General features: G+C 39.3%; 1 protein-coding gene across 1 annotated transcript in view; it reads right to left on the reverse strand.

The window, feature by feature from the left end:
- Positions 1 to 12,713, reverse strand: part of TRDMT1 (tRNA aspartic acid methyltransferase 1) — a 40,879-nt gene extending 28,166 nt beyond the window's left edge. The window contains exon 1 of the mRNA XM_049777844.1: positions 12,572 to 12,713. Coding sequence (XP_049633801.1) covers positions 12,572 to 12,704 — 133 coding nt within the window. The 5' untranslated portion in view covers positions 12,705 to 12,713. The remainder of the gene's footprint in view (positions 1 to 12,571) is intronic.
- Positions 12,714 to 23,166: the final 10,453 nt, after the last annotated feature.

Below are 23,166 nucleotides of genomic sequence, written 5' to 3' on the forward strand. Positions count from 1 at the left end.
TGTGTTGAACTATGGAAAGCTGTAAGAATAGGCCCTACAATGATTATCTTGATTCAGTAGGAAAGCGTATATTAAAGTGCTAAATCAGGGGCTAGAGTGATAGCACAGTATGGAGAGAATCTGCCTTTCATTAGGCCAACCCAGGTTTATTCCCCAGCATTCCACATGGCCCCCAGAGTGCAGAGACAGGAGTAATTGTTGGGTGTGGTCAAAAAATGAAAAGCGATAAATCAGAAGATATACAGAAAAACTGATTGCTTCCAGTGACAAGATTTGAGTTACTTCTTAAAGTTGGACCCCAAATTAAGCCTACTTTTGGCCTTCGCCAGTGTATGAATCAGAATTGACCCCTTTGTGGGACAGGGAGATAATACAGGGGTGCTTGCTTTGTATACAGCTGATACTGGTTCAATCCCCAGCACCGCATATGGTTCCCAGAGCACAGAGTCAGGAGAAAGGTCTGAGCACTGCTGAGTGTGGCCCAACACCAGCCCCTCCCAATATAAACAACAACAAAAAAGGAATGAATTATTTTATGTAAACCATATTAGGGTAACTTTTCTCTAACTTGGAAATAACAGCTCTAATGGGGATTCAAAAGAACACACACTTAAATATCATTTGTCACCATGAGAAAAATACATTTCAAATTCTAAGTTGGCAAGCAGAGGAATAAGAAAGCCAAAAGCCTCATGAATAAGGAGCTAATTAACTGGATGTTTGCAAAATGGAAGTGCTTCCTTTAATCAAACACTTCCCAAGTGTCCTAAATGGAGGCAATAAGTACCCAAGTCCCAATTTTAGAAAGAGATTTCATTATGAGTCTCCTCAATTACTTAGTCCTATACATCTATTTTAAATACAATAAATATGTAGTGAGTCATTTGCAAATCATATCTCAAATACTTTCTAGGAGCACAGAGTATTTCAACTTGTACAATCCTATCAAGTCTTATTAAACCAGATCTTGAAAATAAAGCTAAGAGACATTTCAATTGCAGGTAATTAAAAAATCATTTAAAAAATAAATTAACATCTAAAAGGATGTTGTATCTAAACAACAGTGACAGAAAATAGTATTACTAGGTTCCACGTATCAAATTGACAAAAATTTAATAAACAGTGCAGGTAGGCACTAGAGAAAATGTACACCATGTCTACATTGCACTTCATGTACAATGTACTCAACGTCTACAACTAGAGTCAATCTTTTTTTTATTTTATTTATTTATTTATTTATTTAGTTAGTTAGTTAGTTTTTGCTTTTTGGGCCACACCCGTTGACGCTCAGGGGTTACTCTTGGCTATGCGCTCAGAAATTGCTCCTGGTTTGGGGGACCATATGGGACACCGCGGGATTGAACCGAGGTCTGTCCTAGGTTAGCGTGCACAAGGCAAACGACTTACTGCTTGCACCACCACTCCAGCCCCTGAGTCAATCCTTTTATTACTAGATTTACCTATTATTCATATGGCAATTTTTTGGAAGGCAGCTATGTTCACCACTATACCACCAACATGACTCATATGGCAATTTTTTGCTAAAAAAATGTTATTTGAATTTGGGGAATTTTTTTGCAGGGGAGGGAGTTTGAAGGTCATACCCAGTAGTACTCAAGGTCTTCTGCCCCTGTGCTTGAGGAACCATCAGTGGTGCTGGGGGTCAAACCATGGCTAACAGAATGTAAGGTAAATTCCTTAACACCTGATCTATATCACAGGCTCCTGATATGCACATTTTTATGTACACAAAGCAAACTATTACATATCTGTAAATGATACATGTTTCATATAATTTATATGCACGTGAATGTATGAACTAGGGGGAAAATAAGGGAGAAAAATCAACAGGGGTTTTAGTTAGCTCTTAAGGAAAAAGGTAGAATTTATGGATTAATTTTTGCTTTTTTCTTAAAATTTTTCCAGTTTATTTGTTCTTCTCCCACAAGCATATACTTTTTCTATAAACAATAATAGATGAATAAAAGTTTAAAAAATATACCTTTCTATTGAAACAAAAGAATTCAAACCTGGGGACAGAGTGACAGTACAGCAGGAAGGGTGCCTGCCTTGTATATGGCAGATCTGAGTTGAACCCTACCATCACCTATAGTCTCCTAAAGCCAGACAAGAGTGATCCTTGAGCACAGAACCAGGAGTAAACCCTGAGCACAGTTAGGTGTAGTTCCCCCCACCACAAAAAAAAAAACCCTAAAAATATTAAAGAGGTAAGATAAATAACATAAATACATGAGATGCACTCTATTTTAAATTTATATACCAAAGGCTTTGCTTTACATAAATTCACTTTTCAATGAAGGGATATTTATGAATATGAATATTTATGAATATATATAATATGATGAACAAAAAGTAGTTCATCACTATAATTTGAAGTGTCCTCATACTTAAAAAAAAAGACAATACTGGGGCCAGAGTGATAGGACAGTGGGTAGGGCATTCGCCTTGATATGGCTAACCCAGATTCAATACCCAGCATCCCATAGGATCCCCTGAGCCTGCTAGAAGCAATTCCTGAGTACCACCGAATGTGGCCCAATAACCCCCCCCCAAAAGACAATATTTTACACATTTATTGAAGAACAGTTTAGTCAGACTCAAAAATAACTGTATTTTAATTATACTGTCTTTATTCACATAACTACTACCTGTATATTTCTCCACAAACCTTTCTCCATGAAGTCACACAGTCCACCAAAATTTTCAATGTTATTTTGTCAACGAAGGCTGCCACGGGAATTCCCTATGTGGATTTTTAACTCAGTGTGCCTATGTGTGTATATGTATATATTCCTATGTCCTGAGAAAGAAAGAACATGGATATCCAACGAGCAAGCTCTTTCACTGCCTATTTTTGAATTTTAGTTTCACTGTTTCCAACTACATCAAGTTCCTGGACCTCATTAGGCAACTGTCATTCTCAGTAACACAGATGATGAAATACATAGACAATAAAGTGCCCGTGTCACTGGATTATGAGTAAAATCACTTAATCCTAAGGGGAGTAGAATGAGGTGCACCTGGGAAACATTGGTGGAGGGAGATCAACACGGGTGGTGGAATTGGCCCTGATTCATTGTATGTCTAAAACCCAACTATCAAGGACTTTGTAAATAACACTAGTTTCAATAAAATTAAAATTAAAAGCAAATTTATAAATATGTCCTGTGAGTGTTCTCACCCTAAATTTTTTAAAACACTTAGGAATTAGGGGCCAGAGTGGTGGCGCAGGTGGTAGGGTGTTTTGCCTTGCACGTGCTAATCTAAAACAGACTGCGACCCCCCAGTGTCCAATATGGTCCCCCAAGCCAGGAGCGATTTCTGAGCACATAGCCAGAAGTAACCCCTGAGCATCACTGGGTGTGGCCCCAAAACAAAACAAACTAAAAACAAACAAAAAAAGACACTTAGGAATTAAAATGTCTATTAAAGTCGCAGATGCTTAGGTAACAATAGTGATAATGTATGAAGTCGTTTTAATATTTCAAAGGCCCAATAGAAATCTTACATTAACTCTTGTTTTGTTTGCATGTGGCTGACCTTGGTCTGAATTCCTATTACTATATGAGTGCCAATTTATTTCCTAATAATATGAAATTCTAAATTTGCATATATATTTTTCCTTAATTAAAATAGGGAAATTAACAGAGAAAAAAATCACTTAATCCTCTGCACCTCTTCTATCTGTGTTAGGCAGGGGGTAAAACTACCAATCCTTGTTTATTAATAAAATATTCTGGGGCCAGAGTAGGGCCTTGCACACAGCAACCTAGGACACACTGTGGTTCAATCCCCCGGCATTCCATATGGTCTCCTGAGCCAGGATCGATATCTGAGCTGAGCCAGGAGTAACCCCTGAGTGTCACCAGGTGAGGCCCCAAAACCAAATAAATAAATAAATAAAATATCCAATCAGAACTGTCAAAAGCACAAACACTTCAAAATCAGAACAAATGCTAGAAAATGCGTGAAAAGACACAAAGCAGTGCTCACTTCCACTGTGGACAACAGCTAATTAAAGGCTAACATTAGAGAACTTTAGTGCATGGATCAAGGCCTTAAATGCTTCTTTTCCACTCGGTAATTTTAGATGCACAAAAATCCTAAGGTGTAACTGGCTGAATAGTAACCTTCCTCTTTCCCCCCAAAGAGTCCCACATCCTGATCCCTGATACCTGTGAAAATGTGACCTTACGTGGTCGTAGAGAATTTATAGCCGAGGTTTAGAAGAGATTAGGCTGATTACGCAGATAGGCCCCATGTCAGCAGAAGGACTGAAGAGAATTTGCCTCAGATACCTTAAGGAAAGCAGAGGTCAGGGCAACCGAATGGAAGATGCTCTGTCTGGCTTTTGAGATAGAGGAAGGAGTCAGGGGCCAAGAATGCAGCCAAGTCTTTCCAGCTGAAAAGGGCAAGAAAATGATTTTCCCTGAGAACAGCCAGGAGGAAATAAGCCCAGATAACGCCTTAATTTTCAAACCTCTGACCTCCAAAACTCTTCAAGTGACCAATCTGTGCTGCTTTAAACCACTGACCTTACAGTAATTGTTTATAGAAGCAATAGGAAGTTAATCCAGGGGGAGTAATAAAGATTTACAAAAAAGATTTATGGAATAAATAAACACTATTGTATGAATAATCATAAAAAATTATGAGGAGCCTAATGTCCACAAGTAGGTGATTACATTGAACAAGTATGGAATTTCCATAAAATGGAATGTTACGCAAGTATTGAAGGTTTATAAATTTATTTAATGTCAAGGAAAAATGTAAGATATTCTAAGTGAATCAAAAAAGAGAGCTATGATTCATTTTTACGTTCATGGACACTGTAGAAGATGGAAAAATGAAAGTCCTCAGCAGCATTTATCCATGTGAAAATCATGTATTTTTATTTTTGACTTTTCATCTTAAGTTGTGTAACATCAGTACTTCTCTAAAGACCCTTATCTCGGAAGGAAAAAAAACATGGCCGTCTTGTTAATGGTAAAATCTCATCATACCGAAAAAGAGTTGACAGAGAAACCACATGATAATTGTCTACTAAATGAATAATGAGGTTTTTCCATGGTTTTCTATTTTTAGTAAATGTATTACTGAAAATAAAAAAATTTAAAATAGCAAAAGTAAAAATATTTTAGATATCCAACTAGTCATCAAAAGTTAAAATAATCTCACTTAAGAAATTATATAGTTCCGTGGCCGGAGTGATAGCACAGTGGTAGGACATTTGCCTTTCACATAGCCGACCCAGGATGGCCCCAGGTTGGATCCCCAGTATCCCATATAGTCCCCGAGCTGGCAGAGTCAGAAATAACCTCTGAGTGTCACTGCATGTGCCCCCCCCAAATAAGAAATTAGATAGTTTTAATAATAAACTTACACATATGCCTGTCCAGGGCAATTGGTAGAGGGCTGAGAACATTATGGAGGGTAACTGATACCAGTTGTAGAGTGCTACTGGGACATTTTAGGCTTGAAACTCTACTACAAATAACTTTATAAATCTTGGTACCTTAATAATAAAAATAATTACAGTTCTAAAAATACAAAATGGGGCCAGAGTGATAGCACAGTGGGGAAGGCATTTACCCTGCATGTGGCTAACCTGGGTTAGATCCTTGACATCCCAGATGGTCCTCCAAACCTGCCAAGAGTAACTGCTGAGCATCGCCAGGTGTGGCACCTCCCCCCCCAAAAAAGTGCCTGAACAGAAATCACAGATCTTTACCCCCACGAGCTCACACTAGGACTAGCTAAGGCAATTGTTCCTGACCCTTCCTACTTCTAAGCCCATCAACAGTTCACACACACACACACACACACACACACACACACACACACAAACACACATACACATACACATGTGTCTTCCCAATGCAAGGTGCCTAGAATAGGCTGGCGAGAGAGTACAGGGGTAGGGCACTTAATTAGGCATAAGGCCAACCCTAGAGTTCAATCCTCCATATATGGATGGCATCATATAAGGATAGTTCCCTACTTCCCCATTATCACCAGGAGTGGCCCCAGAGCACAGAGCCAGAAGTCCTGAGACTACAGAATATGTGGCTCAAAAGCAAAACACAAACAAAAAAACACCTGTGCTAAAAGTTGATCCTTCATTTTCCATATGCGAATGTCCAAATTCCAAAGATAGCCATTTTCATTACATATATAATGAAGCTGAAATATTCAAATTGTGTTCACTACACAAACATCTTATAAGTGATCATTTCTTTTGTGTTCATACTTCCTCCACTCAAAATTCATGAAACAGGAACTGAAAATATACCTCAAGGGGGTGATAGGTGCTCTGGCCTTGCACGAGTAAGGCCCTAATTTGGATCCCTTTGATCACACTGGCCCCCAGCAAGGTCCTGGGAACCACCAGGGACAAACCACCAGACTTAGTATCACTAGAAATGGCTTCTGTAGTAACCCCAACAAGCACTAGTAAAACAATAATTGTCATGAAACAATCAAGTTACAATACTAGAAAGAGATTATACAGCTGGAAAGTCACTTGCCTTGCATACAGCCAACCCTGCTTTAATCCCTGATATCATATTTGGTTCCCTAAAGTGATCCCCAGAAGTGATCTCTGAGCACAGAACCAGGAGGAAACTCTGGGTGTGACCCCAAAACTTAAAAACAAAACAAAATACCAGATCTAAACTAATGTAGCTTATCAAAGGTTTAAATCAAATCCTGACATATAGTAGGTTCTTAAAACTACTATTACAGCTAGTTGCCATTCTTATTAATTTTATTATTATTAAAAAGTGATTTTTATTATAAAATATTTAAACCTCAGTGCATCAAACAAAGAAACACTGGAAGGTAAACAAGTATGTATAAAGCAAGTGCATCAGATATGATTAATATTCCTAAGGAAAAATAACGAAGAATGTTACAGCTCTGGAGGGAATATACATTTGAACAATCTCTATGAAAAAGTGATGTAGAGTCCTTGAAAAAATGTCAATACCACATGACCTACCAATACCGCTGTTAGGTATTTTTCTGAAAGATGTGAAAACACTAATTCAACAAAAGTATGTTTGCCTGTTCACAGCCTGTCTAATATTTTCATGTTAGACAAAGCTCAGAATCCACCTTCGTGCCCATCAAAAGATTGAGTGAATAAAGAAAGAAGCTGGGACCTTTATAATCAAAAGAATATACCTTCTATTAAAAAAATAAAAGAGGGTGAGGCTGGAAAAATAGTACAGCAATAGGGCGTTTACCTTGCACCTGCTGACCTGGGACAGACCTAGGTTTGATTTCTGGCATTCCATATGGTACCCAAGCCTGCCAGGAGCAGATTCTGAGTGCAGAGCCAAGAGTAATCCCTTAGTGTAATTGGGTGTGATCAAAAAAAAAATGATGAAATGATATTTGGGGGGAGGTGGATAATAAAATGAGTGGAATTTGAAATGAAGACACCACATATGAATATTAATTATAAGAAGTAAAAAGGCAGTTAGCACATAAGTTTCATTTTTATGAAATCCCCAAACTAAACAATCTGGGAAGAACTTAAAAAACTAACATTTAAAAAATGGTGAAACCTATAGTAGCTAGTAGAGAAAAATGGGGTAAAAGCATCTACTTTTTTGGTAGAAGGACAGATAGACAGGGTTCGATCTTTAGTAGTAAGTGCAGTAAATCCTACGCACATGCAAAGGCATAAAGGTGGAGCCCTACAACTCAAACATATTATAAACTGCTGAAAAATCTGAAGGAATAAAATGCCAGATCTTCATTACCAGTACTAAAGAGTTAACTCCCTTGTAGAAAGTTCAAGCCATAGGGAAGATGGGTGAGGGCGCGAGAGAGAGGCAGCAGGAAGGCTGATGAGCTGTAGGAAGACAAAGGAGATTTGGAAGAGGCCCCAGAAGTCCCAGATTGAAATGTGGTTAGAGTGGAAACACCTGGGCTAGAGCACACACTGGGTAGAGAGAGCAGCAGCAAACAGTCCAAGGTGGCAGAAGAGGAGGTTCAGAGTCAAAGACATCCCATGAAGGGAAGCCAGTGAGCCCTTAAATGAGAGAGCCCAGAGACAGATCAGGCTAAGAGCAGCCAAAAAGGAGCCACATATCCCAGACCTCATAGGATGTGACTGACATTGTCACAAACAGGGAAACTCATAGAAGCAAGAAAATGTGGCGACCAGTTTGTCTATCTAGAAACTACTAGATACTGTTTTCTAGGCAGAAAAAAGATGGAACAGGGAAGCAGAATAAAAGTAGAAGCCATGATAAAACCTTTAGGAGCTGCAGGTCAGCAGGATGGCACAGAATTAAAAGCCCCCCCAAAGCTCGCTGCCCTGAGTTTGATGCCCAGCGCCACATGGTTCCTTGACTACCGCCAGGATTGCTTAAACACCAACCAGGCTTCTGCTCAGGATCCTGGGAGAAACAGCTGCTTTCATCACTGTTGGAGATTCCCCAGAAAATAGTCATTTTAGAGTTAGTGTGAGAGATTTAGGATGGTAGCAATGGTAATACAAATATTTATACAGATTCTGGTTACACTTGGCTAACAGGAGACGTTTTGTGAACAAAAACCCCAACAAGTTAAATATATACAATTGCTCCTGTGAGATTAACAGAGTTTAAAAAAGAATGATTCCAAAAATAAACCCAGAAATAGATGGAATAGAATTAAGAGTCCATACAAAAACCCCCACACGTATGATCAGTCAACATATGACAAAGGAACCAAAAGCAAACAAGGGAGAATGAAACTGTCTTCAATTACTGGTGCTGGGAAAACTTGTCAAGTAAAAGCAAAAGACAACTCTAGACCACTATCTCACACATCTGTACACACACAATGATTTCAAAATAGATTAGAGATTTGGATGTAAGACTTGAAAATATAAAATACATCTAAAACATTGGCTTCAGTAAGCTCTTTGAGGAATTAAGTCTTAGGGTAAGTAAAGATAAACAAATGGAAGGACTACATATTTCTAAATAGTGAAAGAAGCTATCATTGACTTGCATACATTCTTCTGAATGAAAGAAAATACTTGCTCAGCCTATTTGAAAAGGATAGGTATGCAATATATTTAAAAAGCTTACATTACTCAACAAGAAAAGCTATAGATCCATCCAGAAAACAAATCAAATTGAGCAGAAGAGCTGAACACAATTCTCCTGAAAAGATACAGACATAGTAAACAGGAAAATGAAAAAAAAAGAAAAAAGCTCATTATCACCTCACAGGAAATGCTGATTCAAAACTAGTGATATTTCACTTACCTGTGAGGACAGTTGATATTCAGAGGGACCAGCTACAGGCCTAGCAATGAGGCTCAGGTGGGAAAATACATATGTGCCTTGCATGTACAAGACCTTAGCAGCATTGCATGTCCCTCATGTACCACCACATATGATTCTCATAAATAACAAATGTTGGCAAAGGCACAGGTCTGAGGTATGAGGGCAGAAGGAACCCTCATACATGGTGAGCAGGTCAAGTGGTACAATAGTAATGGAAAATGTAGAGAACAGGGTTCTTCACATATATTAAAATAGATTGACCATTTGATCCAATAATTCCACTCAGAGGTATCAAGCCAATAAAAATAAAAACACTAATGTGAAATGGCTTAGGCATTTCTATGTCCACTGTAGTTCTATTTAAAACAGCCAAAATATGGAAAAATCTCCAAGCCCAATGACTAATGTCTGGATAAAGATATACTCAGCTATAAGAAAGGATGAAATCTTGCTACTTGTGATGATAAGGAAGTAGAGATTATATATGCTAGGTGAAATAAGTCAAGACAAATAAAAACACCATGTGGAATATAAAGAAACAAAGCAGAACAGACAAAACCAAACCAAAATAATAATGACTTGAATAATGACTGCTGAAGTGAAGTTACTAAGAGACGGAACAAGGAAGAGAAGGGCAGAAGTGTCTGGTTGGGGGGGTGGTCTCTGGCACTCTGATGGTGAGTATGGGTCTAAAAAGCAAGTTATTATATTATCTGTGAAGTTTCAACAAATTATGAAAACTTTTGATTTATTAATTTACACATAAGTAAGACTTTCCTTGATGAATTGCTTCTAGTTTTAGAAGAAATACTAAAAAATACAAACAATCTAGAAAAAATTAAGATTCATGTTCAAGGATACAAATGTAGCAAATTAAGACATGTAAAAGATAAAAGAATAATCTAATGTTCTGTATTTTAATAAGTTTATAAAATTAAGCAACCGGGAGAAAGGCATACAGGGGAGAATGCTAATATCATACAAGCTAAGAATTACTTAAAAGCAAATAATGTGGAGATTTGTTTTGAAACTGCTAAGTTCTGATATAAGAATTAAACACAGAGGGGGTCCGGAGTGATAGCACAGCAGTAGGGCATTTGCCTTGCACGTGGCTGACCCAGGACAGACCAAAGTTTGATCCCCTGGTGTTCCCAAGCCAGGAGTGATTTCAGAACATGTAACCCGGAGTAACCCCTGAGCATCACTGGGTGCGGCCCAAAAACCAAAAACAAAACAAAAAAAATGAATTAAACACAAAGAGCCAGCAAATAATTGGTAATAAAATTTGGGGACCTGGAGGAATAGCTCAGTAACTTCGAATATCTCCTTGCAAGCAGGTCACAGGTTCTTTGGTTATGATACATATGATGATCACAATTCTGACAGCTTTTTGGGCGTTGGGAGGGTATTTGGTGGCGGTGCCCACACTCTTAAGTGTTCAAAGAATCATTCCAAGGTCGAACCAGGGCTTTTGCAATGCAAACCACAGTCTGAACTGAGCTTGGTTTTTGGGACATGACATCTCTGCTGTCTGTGATCTCTGGCACCTCAGTGATTTCCAGCTGGACAGCGTCAAGAATTCATGAGCCCAACTGATTGGGTGCAACCTAAAGCCAAGTGTGAACTGATATGTCACTCCCTTGTGAGCACAGCTAAACTGTAAGCTTTACAGTCAGGCATCTAAGCAGTCTCATTCAACACACAGCACCAACAACAAAGAAGGGAGGAAGAGTAAGAAAAGCGCCCTAATAATCATTCTAGACGAGTGTCTAGAATCAAAGCTCAATATATAGCTCAGAAATTCCCCTTGCTCAAATCACTTGGTGTTATCCATCTATTATAATATCATTCTCTTGCTCCCCCTACTTAAAAAAAAAAAAAGGAAGGAACAAAGTTTCAATGTTGTGGTTTCCTTAGTGATTACAAGAATAAACAAGCACTTTCAAATCTCCCGGATCTGGCACCATTACTGAAACAGAATTCAATAAATAATATTACTGGAACAGAGTTCAATACATATTTTTGATTGAAAATCACCAAATAAACATTTAGGTTTTGATTTGGTGCCAAAGATGTAGAACCTCATCGCTGGAAGAGAAATATAAACAGTAACCATGAAAACCATAATAACTCGAAGGGCCACACTACCAGGCACTAGATCATGCTTTTACAAGCCTTATCTTCAATGCTCATAATGATCCTTCTCTTAAAATATTTCCCGCCCCCAACATTTTAAAGCCAGAAATCAGTTCCCAAAGTCACACTGCAACAGAAGGCAGGTTCAAATCTAAATGGGTCTAAATGGCTCCATGTGGGTCTTTCCTCTCTACTACCCGAGTACTAGTACTAGTACTCTATTATGGTACTAGTAGTACTCTATAACTGGTACTCAGCATTCCCTTTATTGGTACTCCAATACTGATACTCAGCATTCCCTTGGGCTTAGCAAACTTCCAACCCTGAACTGCAATTTTCTTTCCAAAGTTACAGCCCAGACCTGTCCCAGAACCACTTCCCCCCGACATCCAGAGTCCAGCCCCCAATGCCCAAATTCTCAATGACAGCCAGGCTTAGAATTAGGCACACATCGGGTGTATGTGCACCTGACTCCCCCATTTGTCTACATATGCTTAGTCTGACTCCAGAGCCTCTCCAAAGGAGCCTAATCAGGATGCTGAGCCGAATGAATCCCGGGGCTGGACCACCCCAAAATCCTCGCCCAGGGGAAGAACAGAAGCATTTCCATGACAACAGGCCGCATCCCTCCTCTCCACTAGCAGAATCTGGCCTGGCCTGGGCGGAGCGTGGAGCCGCTTTACCATAAGGAAGTCCCCGCCCACATAAGCCCCGCCCCTCATTGTTCATCAGTTTAGCTCCGCCCCACTATGAGCATATAAATACTGGAGCGGTTTCCTGGACTACCATGAGTCCCGCCCATCTGGACTCCGCCTCTCAAAGGTCGCTCAGTTTAGCCCCGCCCCTTTCTGGAGCGGTTGCCCAGACAACAACGAACCCCCGCCCACCGAATCTCCGTCCTTCATTGGTCGTCTTCTTTAGCCCCGCCCACCGCGGAAATGCTGGCGCGGTTTCCAAGACAACCGGGTGCCCACCCCTCATTATTTCCCCCGCGCCGCTGAGGTTTCCTAGACAACAGGCGGCCCCACCGCCACGCCTCCGGGTCTCAGGCCCTCGCCGGGGTTCCCCGTTCTACCCAGCGCTGCTCGAGCGACTAGAGGGGGAGAGGCCCGCCAAGCGCTGACCTCTCAGTGCCTGGTGCATGCCCCCGATGCCGCTGTACAGCTCCAGCACCCGCAGGGCCTCCATGCCGCTGCCGCCGCCGTCAACCGAGGCCTGCGCTCCGCCGTCAAGGCCTTCCGATGCGCGCTGCTCCATCGCATTTTGGTTCCGCGGCTCTTTAGTTCCTGGCTCCAGCAGGGCGTGTCTGGCTCTTTAGCAGGCAGAGGGCTGACCTGCTTGTACTCCGGGGACAGAACCAGGCCTAAGGGGACAGAGAGGGGTGTTCAGGGAGGTTGGGGAGGTAGAGTAGCTGCAAACGATTCTGCATCCTGAATGCCCAAGAGTCACACTGGATCCTGATGGGCACCCCATGTTGATGGGCGGTGTCCCTGTGGCCCTGGAAAGGGGAAACCATGCCAGCTTCAGCAAAAGGATGCAATGGGCCTGGGTTACCCCTTAGCCAAGCTTAGCGTCAGCTGCAGCTCCTTTCTCAGGCCTGATACTTTTAAATGCTCGTCCTGCAAGTCTGCAGAGTTCAAACCTTCCTTTCTCTGACCTCAAGGGCACCTTCTGCACAGAAGTCTGTAAGGGGACTGGGGGGCAGTGCCTCTAACACCCCAAGGTCCAGAGCTAAACAAGAGACAGTTCAGGGACAGCAGAATGCAGGGGCCACTTGCTGTCACCCTTTATGACTATTTCTGTTTTGTTTTGTTTTTTTTTTTTTTAGCTCGGTAAACAACCCCATCCCATTTCATTTGAGCATCTATTGTCTGCTCATAGAGGAAAGGACTATTTGTGGCTTCCACCTGCAAGGATTTGCTTCCTTCTTCCTTCTCCCAGAAGGGCCAAGGATCCTGCTAGAGATGATTGCAGATGAATAAAATGGTCCAGTGCAGGAAAGGAAATGCTTTCATTGGCATGTGTCCTGTTGTTCCCCAGGACTGCTGCATGCGTCAATTTTTGTTAGGAAAAACTTAAAAGCATCCCTTGTAAAGGTATTTAGGAATTTTGCTAAAGAAGTGGAGTAATGTGTCCAATGAAAATTTTAATTTGAGTATGGTCTGGCCTCTAAGTGGCTTTTTTTTGGGGGGGGGGGGTGTTTTGGGCGTCTGGCCCACACCCACCGGCGCTCAGGGGATACTCATGGCTCTGTGTTCAGAAATCACTCCTGGCAGGCTGAGGACCATATGCGATAAAACCCCGGCCTGCTGCGTGCAAGGCAAATGACCTACCTGCTGGGCTATCGCTCCAGCCCCGAATTTGTTTTTATTTGTTTTATTGTTTGTTATGTGGGGCGCACACCTGGTGGAACTCAGAGGTTACTCCTGGCTCTGCGCTCAGAAATCGCTCCTGGCTCAGGGGACTATATGGGATGCCAGGAATTGAGTTTGTATTTTTGAACACTTATTTCAGATAAGGATTATGTGATAGAATGATACCAGAGAATTGAGCTTTCTCCTTAGCCCTCAAATAACTGATTGTGTGAATTTGGGATAAATTTGTTTTCCTTATCTGTGAAATAATGGAGAAATGGGAACAGAGAATGATTCCAAAGATTCTAGAAGCTTTAAGATTCTTGTTTTGTTTTTTTTTTTTTTTTTTCGGGAGGCACACCCGGTGAAGCTCAGGGGTAACTCCTGGTTATGCACTCAGAAATCGCTCCTGGCTTGGGGGCCCATATGGGACGCTGGGGATAGAACTGCCATCGTCCTAGGCTAGTGTGGGCAAGGCAGACCCTTTACTTCTAGCACCATCGCTCTGGCCCCATTAGCTTTAAGATTCTTGACTGTTTTAGTATTGGAAAAGGTGAACCCTGTCTCAGCCTCATGTTAACTGTTTGCTCAAAATAAAATTATCTAAATAGACGATGTTTAAAATCTTTAAGCAAACTTATTCTGAAACCAACTCAGTTTTTAGAAATCATATACTCACAAATACCAGCTCAGACATAAAACAAGTTTTCTAGCATGTTTTATATTTGTACCTAAATATACATAGCTGGATAGAGGTCTATTATAGTCATAGTGATTTATAGCCACTGATTTTTAAATAAATCTATAATAAGATCAAGATTATCTTACTCTGTGGGGAGAGACAGAAGAGGAATATGTGAGTTCCAAAGAAAGGAAGGAAATAAGGACAGTATTAAAATAAATTGTATATTGAATGCTGGTTTTAAATTTTAAGTCCTCAAAACATGGAAAGAAATCATCTGAAATAAAAAACAAATTTTATAGTCAGCATTCTCTCTCTCTCTTTCTATTATTCACAGGTTAGAAATAGGAATTGAAAACAAACAAGGGCCAGAGAGATAGTATAGTGGGTAGGGCGTTTGCATCATATGGCCTATTCAATTTCAATCCCCAGCACTGCATTTGTCTACTGAGCACTGCCAGGAGTGACCCCTGAGCGCAGAGCCAGGAGTAAGCTCTCACCACTGCTATGTGTAACCAAAAAATAAATACATAAATAAAAGAAGAAGCAATAAGTAGGGCCAAACAAATAAGACACACCAATGATAGAAAAGATCAGAGGAAAAAATTGCATTTGCGGGTATCTTCAGGAAGGGGGTGGTTAATTTAATTGAGATTCTATGGTTTTCATTGATTAAAAATGGGTTTCTGACACATAATTCCAAAACCACAACTCTTCACTGGTGTACCCACCTTCCTCTCCCAAGGACCCCAACTCCAATCAGCTCTCCCACTGTGTTGCCTTTGGCCCTTTGTTGCTTCCTTGATCTTTAAGTGCCAACATGAGAGGGATCTTTGTAGATCCATTCCTTTCCTCCAACTGACTTCACTTGGCATGTTCTACTCTGGTGCCATCCATGCTGCTACCAACTGCATGCATAGTGTTTTTAGAACTTGTAATAACTTCTAAATTAAAATACAATATATCGGGGCCCGGAGAGATAGCACAGTGGGTGTTTGCCTTGCAAGCAGCCGATCCAGGACCAAAGGTGGTTGGTTCAAATCCTAGTGTCCCATATGGTCCCCCGTGCCTGCCAGGAGCTATTTCTGAGCAGACAGCCAGGAGTCACCTCTGAGCACCACCGGGTGTGGCCTAAAAAAAAAAAATACAATATATCTTACATGACCAAAAAGCAAAAAAGGAAACAGTTTTTAACAGAATCAAGAAGAAATGAGATGATGGATCATTCTGGAAAGCATGGACACCACAGAGCTGCTTTCTAGGAGACTCATTGAAGGACTTGACATTAAGATTTCTCTAGGAGATTCTCCCCAAATTTCTCCTTTAAAAATATTGGATGGGCCTGTAGAGATAGCACAGCGGTGTTTGCCTTGCAAGCAGTCGATCCAGGACCAAAGATGGTTGGTTCGAATCCCAGTGTCCCATATGGTCCTCCGTGCCTGCCAGGAGCAATTTCTGAGCAGACAGCCAGGAGTAACCCCTGAGCACTGCAGGTGTGGCCCAAAAACCAAATAAGTAAGTAAATAAATAAATATATTGGACATTGGCCATAGGAGTGAAAAAGAGAACAGGGGACCACAAGTTCCCTCAAGCATCATTTCTGAGCATAATTGGGTATAACACCCAAAAATTTTAAATAACTTCAACATATTAACTGATATCAACTCACTGATACTAACCAATCTATGGTAATCACTGATATTTTATACCATAGATTAGTATACAAAAACTGGTTTAGTTGCATAACGTTTTGCTTCACTTATAAAGAACCTATCGATAACAGATGAGAAATTAATATATACCTATATCCACACACATATGTAAATGCTCAGAACAATAAAAACTGGATTCCTTTAACTTTGTGAACAATGGTCCCATAATTTAAGCTGTCACCCATTATTTTCTAACAAATACATAGAATGATTTTTCTAGTAGCTTTCAAAGAGGCTGATATATTACCGAGCTATTAATTTGCATGTAATCCGACAAGATGTCTTGATGCTTTCTATGATAGCCTTGTTAATTTTCAGGTAGAAAACAAGTCCCACATTGGGAATACAGAGAATCAACATCTAATACTTTCAAGAGCTGTTATTACTTTATTCAAAGTATTCAAATCACATAAACCAGATTTAGCGAGATCAGAAGGAAAATATACATACATTCCTATGCATAAAAATAAATATATAACACAAATACATATCCTTGTAGCTATGCGACATACAAAAACATCACATATGCACCTCTCTCAAGTTAGGCATATCCACACGTATGCCACACATATCTAAGCACATACCATATTCTATGAAAATTCTTTTTTGTGGGGGGAATGTCATGCCAGTGGTGCTCAGGGTTTATGCCTGACTCTGCTCTCAGGAATCACTCCTGGTGATCATAAGAATCACTCCTGGAGATCATAAGAGATGCTGAGAAATGAACCAGGGTCGTACAAGGCAAGTGCCCTACCCACTGTACTGTTACCCTAGCCCCAAAAGTCCTTATTCTTCATCATAGGCATTTTTGACTTGTTATTCTTGCTAGTACTATTGACAAATTAAAATTGTCACTAAAATTATATATCAAGATTTTCCACTTTATGGACATGGAAATTATTATGCTGAGTGAAATAAGTCAGAGGGAGACAGAATACTTTCACTCATATGTGGAATTTATGAAAAATAAAAGACATTATTGTAATTATACCCAGAGACAATAGAGATTAGGGCAAGAAGGACCAGTCATGATATGAAACTTACCACAAAGAGTGATAAGTGCAGTAAGAAAAGTAACTACACTTACAATTATCATGACAATGGCAGTGGGTGAGAGAAATAGGATGTCTGTCTTGAATGCAGGTAGGGGGTAAGGGAGGAGGGAGATAAGGTGCATTGATGGTAGGAAGGTTTCACTGGTTAAGCGGGGGTATTCTTTTTTTTTTTTTTATCTGAAACCCAACTACAAACTTGTTTGTAATCATGGTGCTTAAATATTATTATTAAAAACAAAAAAAATAATTAAAGATTTTTCACTTTACCCCCATTTTAACCTAGTCAGGTGGTAGTTTATATCCACAAAAAAAATGTCTTTTAGGATTGTCCTCATCTGATTGAACACTGTCAAAAACAACTGAAATGGAATCACACTCCACTTCCTGCCCTTACCATATCTAGTTAGTATATAAGAAGAAACAATTTGCTCCTTTTTATTGAAAATTGAAATGCACCTTTTCGACTTTCAGAGTCACATAAGTCTTTGAAGTCCTGGAAGTAAACATAAGACATCGAAAGAACTCAAAGCACTCACACTTCCTTTACACTTGAATGCACTAAGCCATTTCCCCTTTTTTATACAGTGGACCAAATTCTTTCACAGGAAGGCTTGGAAAACTTTATTCCCATCTAAGGTAATTACTGTGGAGGTAAAATATAGCTCAAATCCCAAAGGAACTTATTCTATGTTTAGGCATCTGGAGAATGAAAAAAATGACTAAAACAATAATGTTTCTGAAGAGTCGGTAGCAGTAATGTTTTAGTAATAGGATAATATAATTAATCAATGAAACAGAGACCTACATGTTTTAAAAACTATCAATGGTTTTTAAATGTCTTGCAATCCACTTCTTAGCATTCAGCCTTTCTTAAAAATTCATTCTGGATTTCAAAGACTTCTTTTTTTTATTTATTTATTTATTTATTTATTTATTTATTTATTTATTTATTTAGGTTTTTGGGCCACACCCGGCAGTGCTCAGGGGTTACTCCTGGCTGTCTGCTCAGAAATAGCTCCTGGCAGGCACGGAGGACCATATGGGACACCGGGATTCGAACCAACCACCTTTGGTCCTGGATCAGCTGCTTGCAAGGCAAACGCCGCTGTGCTATCTCTCCGGGCCCTCTTTTATATTTCTTTATTGAAGCAATATTAGTTTGTCACATTCTAGATCATTATAAATTAGCATCTGGATTATTCAACATTTTACAAAGACTCAAAAGGAGAAAACTGTATGTGATGTTTCCCAATATCACATAAAGTCAATAGTCACCAGATTACCTGTTGATTTATTTACAAATAACAGATATAAGGTTGTTCAATGAAGATAAATGAGAAGATGGCATCAGCTTAAAAGCAAAAACAAAACCATTTTTTCACATTTAATGGAACTGGAAGATATTATGCTAAGTGTAAAGCCAAAAGAAGGATAAATACAGAATGATATCACTTAGATGTGGTATTTAGAATAACTGCATGAAGAAATGCCAAAGTCCAAATGAGAGTTGTCTCAAACACTCTTGGCCCACACTATAGCAAGGAGAAGGAAAGATACTGAGTGGAAGGGGAGAAAGACAAATATGAAAGGATGGGGGACCAAGGGCTGAATTGGTAGAGATAAAAAACAAAAAAACAGAACTAAATATCCAAGTCAAAGCAAGAAAATTAAGATGGAATCAAGAGACCCCAACCTCTAACTATCTAAACTTTAAATGGCCTGTTATCCTGGCAGGCTGAGGGCAAAGGGTGGTGGTATGGGATACACTCTGGGAACACGATGTAGGGAAATCAACACTGGTGTTGGGATTGACCTAATTCAATGTATATTTGAAACCTAACTATGAAAGACTTTGTAAACCACAATGGTTCAACAAAATAAAAATTAAAAAATGTGTGAGGCACCAAAGAATAAGGAAAGAACACGTGTATATACTATAAGGAAAACAACTTCATTTGGGGTTCAAAATTATTTTTGCAAGCAAATAATGGTAGTAACCACTGTCCTACATTCATCTAGTCCTCCATTTCAGAACAAAAATCTATGAAGGGGTGTGGAAAAATAGAGTGCAGTATTTCTATAATCTTGGAGATGTCAGATTTAAAAAAAACATTTAAAATTTCGGTTTCCTCCTATCACTATTCCCTTTAGAGATCAGAATAGCCTAGAATAGAAATTATTGATTCTCACTGAAAATGAAAGAGATCTAACAAGCATATTATAAACCAAAAATGCCCAAGATCCCAAAGGCTCAGTCCAGCTCTCTACTAATAATAAAATATTGACTTCATGACATATAATATGAGAAATAAGAAAATATGTACAAAAGGAAAAACTTTGAAACCACAAGAGAAAATTGTGACTATCATTTTGATGTTCTATTCTGTGAGTTTTTTATGCATTTTACAAGAACCATAACCTTCTCGCATTTATATTTTATACTGATACTTTTCACAGATAATTTTCTTACCAGTTCAATATTACCTTAAAAATATGACAGAGACAGACTATTTTTAAGGAAATCTTTATTTTTCCTAAAAGTTAGAAAAAATGCTTGGAAATTTTGAGTTGCAAGTCAAATAATCTGTTCAAAGTTGGACCAGTGTTTCAATTGGAGCCACACCCAGCAATGTTCAATGGTTACTCATGGCTCTGCATTCAGGACTCACTCCTGATGGTGCTCAGGGTATGGGATACCAGGATGAAACTTGGATCAGCCACATGCAGAGTAAGGACCCTAACCATTGTACTATCTCTCTGGCTCTATTTGCATCAGTTTTGGTTGATAGATACTTCCCACTTGGTTTTCACCATTTAATATGAATTATTATTATAAAGCTATTAGGCATATAAAACCACATACTAGTTCATCAATCTCCATTTAATTTTGTTTCTGATATTTTATGACCAAAAGTATTTAATACTTTTACAGTCAAATAAACCCAATGTTCCTTTGTGCTCCACCCTAGTCTTCTTACACTCAGGAAATCCTTTAAAACTTTTCTCTGAATAGTTCCAAATATCCCCTTACCCCATCGACAGAGGTTTTACACTCTTCTAATTTAGTATGAGCAGCAGGCAAGCGATTTCTTCTTGAAATGTCACTTTTCCCTGCTGGCAAAGTGCATCTAATTACTAAAAATGTGTAATACATTTTTGCACCTGGTAGGAAGCCCATAATTCCTCTGTTTTTACAAATATATATCAGGGCTTCCTTCCTTTTTCTGCTCCTTCCGATGTTTCCTCAAGGGCTGGAACCAGTTACCTTCCAAGAGTGAAGAGATCCAGTCCTTTGTTCCACTTGCCCATGGAAACCCCAGCTTCAGGCAAGATGAAATCCAAGCAGGAGAGACTCAGCCTCTGAGAAAAACTTCTAGAAAAAGTCATGTTTTATTTTCACATTTTTAATAACACCCCTCTTGTACTCCCCTATAATTGTGCTTTTTAAATACATAATTGATTAGGGGAGGAGTACTGAAAAGGTGCTGGGGACCACCAATACTACTAATAGCAGTGCTTGGGGCCCCCACCCTTGGTAGTACTCTGGGGCTTCCAGAGTTGGTCCCAGTCGTGCATGTGGAATCATGTGGTGCTGAGTCAAACTAGATCTTCTACCTTCAAGTCATGTGTCTTAACTCCTATACTATCTTTCCAGCCCAATCTGTTCCTCTCTTTTGGGGAATAAAAAACCTTTTCAAGGGGACCATAAAGATGGTACAGTAGGCAGGCCACTTGCGTCGCATATGACTGACCAAGGTTCGATCCCTAGCACCCCAGATGGTCTCCCGCATATCACTAAAAGTGATCCCTAAACAAAGAGCCAGGAGTAACACCTGAACACTGCCGGGTATGGTCTCCCAAACACCAACCAACCAAAGTCTTTTACTCTTTGGTTCTTGAATAGAATGTTAATTGTGAAGTTCCCATTTTTTCCATACCCTTGAGTAATTTTTCATAAATATTAATGTCCATGTTACCAGGCCCTATGCATTAGCTCACCAAAACTTAATTGAATTCCAATATCACACAACATGCAGAATTCACTTCTCTTTATTTTTCTCAGTCTCTCTGCCTCTGTCTCTGTCTCTATCTCTGTCTCCCTGTCTCTTTTTGTCTCTCTGTCTCTGTCTCTCTGTCTCTGTCTCTCTGTCTATGTCTCTCTCTCCACATGCCTCAATACCCTCAAATTGAGATCTTCAACATCACAAAGCCTAGAGACTCTTTCTAGATATCAACACTTCTTCTTAGGCCATCAATAATAATCTGCAAAGAAAAAGGGGAGAGAAGAGGGAAGGAAGATGAGCTAGAGAAGATCAGAAAGGGTTTGAGGGGAGGACAGTTGGCCTCAGTAATATTTTCTCATATACTTATTTTTAAAGTAATGAAGTTGAAATTGATTCAGTTTTCAAAACTAAAATAGTCTTTTAAAATAAAATTGAGGCTGGAGCGAAATTACAGTGGGAAGGGTGTTTGCCTTGCAAGATAAACTTGGATTCAATTCCTGACATCCCATATGGTCCCCCAAGCTTGCCAGGAGTAATTCCTGAGTGTGAGACCCAGCAGTAACCTGTGAATACTGCCAGATATTGCTAAAAAAACAAACAAACAAACAAACAAAAACATAAATAAAAAATTAAAACACAAGCTTTGCTTGATTTTTTAAATTCAAGGTACTACCAATATTTTACTCTTTTTATCATTTAATTTTAATTATGAACAATGTTAGTAGTAAATTCTAATATTTCAGAAGTTCCTTGAGTGGATGGATGTATACATTTTATTTCACTGTTAACAATCCTCTATCCTTCACATTAACCAAGCTTTTTTTTAAAATAATGAGAGAATCAAGAATTATTAAAGAAACATGGAAAGATCATACAGGGCTAAGGTCCTGGCCTTCCATATGGCCAACTTCAATTCAATTCAGGACAATAAATTCCCCTAGCACCACCATGAGTGATCCCTGAGCTTAGAGCCAGCAATGAGCCCTGAGTACTACAAGGTGTGTCCCCCAAAATGAAGGAACAAGCAAAAAAGTATTTAATTAAAATGTTTTCACCCACATAATTAGATTACTCTGCCTAATACCAACATTTCAAATTCCCAGCAGGCTCTGACAGGCATGATAAAAGTTTTATGACAGTGTATGGAATCTGCAGAGATAAATGCACTCAGGAAGGAGACTCAAGTCACATTCCAGTGACAGGCTCTTTGCTAGTCCCAGATTTTCACTGCTACACCAGTCACAAGGCATCCAGACATTCTTGGCAGAAGCTTGGGATTGCATATATATTTGTACTGCTACATATGTGTGTAAATGTTTATATTCAAAGGTTATTCTTATGGGGTGGGAATCAGTGGTTAGAACACTTACTTTGCACATCTAAGGTTGGATCACAGGCTCAGAACAGAAAAAAGAAAGTTATGTCTAAAAAAGGGACCAGAGAGATAGCACAGTGGTAGGGCATTTGCCTTACATGTGCCACCCCAGAAAGAATCCGGGTTCAATTTCCCACATTTCACATGGTTCCTGAGAGTCTGCAAGGAGCGATTTCTGAGCACAGAGTCAGGTGTAACCCCTGAGTGCCACCGGGTGTGACCCAAAATACAAAAATAAATACATAAAAAAGAATTTAAAAATGAAGAAGATGTAAAAATAACAATTTTAATATAATAAAACATTATTTACTATTATAAAAATGATCATTATTATTATTCAACACAAGACAACAACTGTATTTCACTTGTTTCCAGCTTATATTTCAAGACAATTGGGAATTTTCCTTCCTTACTATTGAATAAAAAAAAGGAACTGTTTCTTTAACTTTTTAAACACCATTTTAAACATTTTAGCTCTCAAAGCAATAACCCAAACCAATTTCATGACTGATAAAACAAGAATAATATGTCAGTCTT

Source organism: Suncus etruscus, chromosome 7, assembly GCF_024139225.1.
Source record: "Suncus etruscus isolate mSunEtr1 chromosome 7, mSunEtr1.pri.cur, whole genome shotgun sequence".
Classification (NCBI taxonomy): domain Eukaryota; kingdom Metazoa; phylum Chordata; class Mammalia; order Eulipotyphla; family Soricidae; genus Suncus; species Suncus etruscus.